Source organism: Eimeria tenella, genomic scaffold (assembly GCF_000499545.2).
Source record: "Eimeria tenella Houghton genomic scaffold, Eth_scaff815, whole genome shotgun sequence".
NCBI lineage: Eukaryota > Apicomplexa > Conoidasida > Eucoccidiorida > Eimeriidae > Eimeria > Eimeria tenella.
In genome coordinates this window covers 1-4,303 of record NW_013545928.1, presented here as the reverse complement: position 1 = coordinate 4,303, position 4,303 = coordinate 1, and the positions used below count along the sequence as shown (strand labels likewise).

The window sequence follows — 4,303 nt, the reverse complement described above, 5'->3', positions numbered from 1 at the left end:
CTTCATTCCAAAGCAGCAGCAGCAGCAACTTCACTACTGTTAAGAACAGGCAGCAGCAACAGCAGCAGCAACGGCGAGCAGCAGCAGCAGCGGCAACAGCAACGGCGAGGAGCAGCAGCAGCAGCAACGAACAGCAGCAGCGGCAGCAACGAACAGCAGCAGCAGCAGCAACGAATAGCAGCAGCAGCAGCAGCAGCAGCAGCAGTAGCAGCTGCAGCGGCCACAGCAAAAGGCGAGGACCAGCAGCAGCAGCAACGAACAGCAGCAGCAGCAGCAGCAACGAACAGCAGCAGCAGCAGCAGCAGCGAACAACAGCAGCAGCAGCAGCAGCAGCGACAAGCAGCAGCAGCAGCAGCAGCAGCAGCAGCAAACGGACCTAGTTCGTTGGCAGCAACAGCTTTTGCTGCTTCGCTTTTGGGATGTTTTTCTGCAAAAGTTTTTAAAATTTGTTTTGCAGAAATAATTTCCAAACCCCACTTTTTCGCGAGATGTACAGACACCTGAGATCTGCTGCTGCCAGGCAGCCCCAGCACAACCACCGTTAGCGGGGGCCCCACGCGGCGCTGCTGCTGCTGCTGCTGCTGCTGCTGCTCCTGCTGCTGCTGCTGCTGCTGCTGCAGTAGCTCGCTGAGGCTGCTGCTGCTGCTGTTCTCAGTGTCTTGCAGCTGCTTCAAATAGTCTATTAAATACTGCAGCGGGTCCTGCGGCTGCTGCAGCAGCAGCAGCCGCAGCAGCTGCTGCAGCAGCTCTCTAAGGCCCTGCGCCTCGGCATACTCTTCGCATTTCTTCGCGAATTCTTTCTCAGATTCCATTGCCAAACCCTAAACCCTAAACCCTAAACCCTAATTTTTCAATCTCGCGACCGCGCGCTTATCTGTCTATTCCTTTTTTTGTTTCTTATTTTTCATATCTTACAAAAGAAACAAATAAACTTTATTTAAATTCTTTTTAATTTTATTTACACTCTTTCTAAATATGCAGCAGCAGCAGCAGCAGAAAAGCTCTTAAGACATTAGCTGCTGTAAAGACCCCATGGGGCCCCCGGGGCCCCATGGGCTGCTGTAAAGACCCCATGGGGCCCCCGGGGCCACCGGGGGCCCCAGGGGGCCCCAGGGGGCTCCAGGGGGCCCCCACGAAGCTGAAAAGAGGCCCCTGGGGGTCTCTAAGTTTGTTTTATGATTAAAAGATGAAAAATGGATTTATTTAAAACTCAAAAAGTGAAATTTTAAGCGCAGAATGCAGGAAATTGTACTGGAAGGAGCTGCTGGCTTGCCAGAGCGAGGTGACCTCGAGGGGGTTGTGAAGGCTTGAATAGAATAGTTTTATCTTAATTTATTTATTTATTTATTTATTTATTTATTTATTTATTTATTTAAACTTTTTTTAATTTTAAATCTTTATTTACCTCACTTCTCGAAGGAAAAGCGAATTTCGGCGCGCCAGACGTTGGCTGAGGTGTCTGCTGGGCATCGCGAAGCCGAAGTCAAACATGAAAAAGATGAAATTAAATGCATTTTAAACAACAAATAATTGAGAATAAATAGAAAGTTACATTTAAATTGATTATTTATTTAACAATAAGTAAATATATATGATAGTAAATAGACTCTGGCTGGCAGTCGTTCTCGCGCGTATCCTTTGGGGTGTACGTACACTCGAAACTTCGCACTTGCTGCTGCGGATTCTGACGTTTATTCGAAGCGATTTTCGCCGATATAAACGCAATTAGTTATTTATTTGCTTTTTGTTTTGTTTGAAAGGCAAAATGCAGCAGAAAGAACCCGAAAATGAGGCAAATCCTTCGGATTTGTCGCTGCGGACGAACAAGCTGCGATACTTGATTTTGCTGCAGCGCCTGGGTCTCGAGCTGCCGTCTGATGACGCGAGAATCCTTGTAGGACTTCTAAATAAAGAATAAATAAATAAATAAATGGAAATAAATGAAATAAATATTTATTTTATTTAATTTCATTCAATTCGTCACTTGTTCCGATGCATTTGCTTCTTCCCTGGCGTCTAGACACCGCAGCCCGCTGCAGCAAACTCGACAGCAACTGAAACTCTTTTTTCTTCTTTCGTTTTTAAGTCCATTTAATCTTTTTTGAACTTCCTGCCACATTTTTCACAAAAATACTTTCAAAATCCAATTATTTGACTCGCCAATCAATTTCTTTTTTATTTTCAAAATAAAAAATAAAACCATTTGGACCAGTGGTCCACTTTCCTCGCTGGCTGGTCAATGCCCGATGTAGAAAATGAATAAATAAATCTATAAAAGATAATTATCAACTAATTAATTAATTAATTAATTAATTAATTAATTAATTAATTAATATTTATTTACTTATTTACTCATTTATTTATTTATTTATTTATTTATTTATTCATTTGTTTATTTATTTAAATGGGCCAATTGCATGCGCGGAGTCGACGGACTTTGGCTCTCCGTAAATAAATTATTTTTCTTTTTTCTTTTCTACTTTTATTTTTATTCCTTTTCCTTTTCTTTTCTATTTTTTTTTTTACTTTTATTTTTATTTTTAATTTTCAATTTTTAATTTTTAATTTTTAAATTTAATTTCTTATTTTATTATTTTCTAGGATTTGAGGCGGCAGCTCCACGAGGTCACTGCTGAGCTCGACTTCAAAAAGGTCTCGTATGCCCAGGTCTGCTGCTGCTGCTGCTGCTGCTTCTAATGTTCCTGCTGCTGCTGCTGCTGCTTCTTATACTGCTGCTGCTGCTGTGCTGCTGTGCTGCTGCTAACACTGCTTATGTTACTGCTGTTAACGCTGGTGCTGCTGCTGTTGTTAATGTTAGCGGTGCTGCTGCTGCTGTTCATCCTAATGCTGCTGCTGCTGCGGCTGCTGCCAATGCAGCAGCTGCTGCTGATGTGTGGCTGCTGCCTTTGGCATTCTCGTGCTGCTGCTGCTGCTGCTGCCAATTGAAAAGAATCTAAAATAAAAAAAAGAAAGAACTAAATAAATAAAAGTTGGAAGCAAATAACGAATTGATTAGAATCATCATGAGGGCTGAGTGCTGCAGGTGATAGAAAAGGCCCGGCAGCAAGACAAGTCGCTGCAGCAGCAGCAGCAGCAGCTGCAGCAGCAGCTGCTGCGGTTCGAGAAGTTCATCGCCACCAACACCGAAAAGACCCTCCGAGCGAACCAAAGAGCAGCAGCAGAAAAGGAGACACTTAAGAAGAAGGAGACAGAATTAAAAAGACTAAAGAGAGAGTTGGAGCTGCAGGAGTTGCTGCTGCAGCAGCAGCAGCAGCAGCTAGCGGACTGTGGGTCTGCGGGCCAGCTGCCAGGGCGCCCCGGAGGCCCCGGAAGCCCCACGCCCCTCAAATAAAAGCTAAATAAACGCAGAATTAAATGGAAAACAAAAAAATAAATAATTAATTCAAATTAATTGATTAATTGCGAGTTAAATACGCGAAAAAGGGGAAAAAACGGCGGGAAAACGGCGAAATGCTGCAGCAGCGCGAATTCGCGGAGTTTGCTGCAGGCTCGGACCCCCAAGAGCTGCTTTTTGCTGCTGCTGCTTCGAAGCAAAGTGTCTCCTCGCAGCAGCAAAGTGTCTCCCCGCTGCAGCAAAACGTGTCCTTGATGGAGCTGCTGAAAAGGGCCTTTTTGCTGCAGCAGCTGCAGCAGCTTTTGCGCAAAAAAACCCGAAAGTCCCAAACTGCTGCTGACGAACTCCGCGCGGAGCTGCAGGCCCACAGGCGCGCCCTCGAAGCCAAAACGGTCGTCAGCAGCAGCAGCAGCAGCAGCAGCAGCAGCAGCAAATATCAATTTCTTTTCTTTTCTTTTTCTTCTTCCATGCCACTCTTTTTCTTCTTTTCTTTCGAGTGTTTTTCTTCAGATTTATTTTCTTTTTTTTCAAGTTTTGGCGTTTTCCCCTCTTTTCTATTTTATAGTTTTTCTCTATTTATTATTTATTTATTTATTGTATTTCCTTATTTTATGTATTTGTTTTATTTATTTTTTTGTTTACTTATTTATTTGTTTATTCATTTATTTATCTGTTTGTTTGTTTGTCCGTCTACTTATTCATTTTTCTTTTTATTTTTCTAATTTAATTTTATTTATTTTACTTTTCATCTCTGTCTCGCTTCTTTTGCTGCTGCTGCTACTGCTGCTTCGTTTGCTGCTGCTGCTGCTTTTGCTGCTGCTGCTGCTTCTTGTGCGACTCCTTCTTCTGCTGTTTCTTCTCCGTTTGTTTCTCTTCGTGCTGCTTCCGTTTCTTTTGCTGCTGCTGCTGTTTCCCCCGCTGCTGCTGCTGCTGCTGCACTTTTGTTGC

The 4,303-nt window shown here is 43.4% G+C and overlaps 2 protein-coding genes across 2 annotated transcripts; one reads left to right on the top strand and one right to left on the bottom strand.

Annotated features, from left to right (window-relative positions):
• Nucleotides 1-392: 392 nt before the first annotated feature.
• ETH_00002350 (uncharacterized protein) lies at nt 393-812 on the bottom strand (the record flags this gene model as incomplete). The annotated part of the gene is made up of 1 exon (XM_013380697.1): nt 393-812. A coding segment is annotated over one exon (420 nt), but the record flags the coding sequence as incomplete, so codon positions are not given.
• A 953-nt stretch (nt 813-1,765) lies between these two features.
• ETH_00002345 (uncharacterized protein) lies at nt 1,766-3,352 on the top strand (the record flags this gene model as incomplete). Its single annotated transcript, XM_013380696.1, has 3 exons — nt 1,766-1,894; nt 2,602-2,667; nt 3,044-3,352. The coding sequence occupies 3 exons, from the start codon at nt 1,766-1,768 to the stop codon at nt 3,350-3,352; spliced, it is 504 nt and encodes a 167-aa protein (XP_013236150.1).
• Nucleotides 3,353-4,303: the final 951 nt, after the last annotated feature.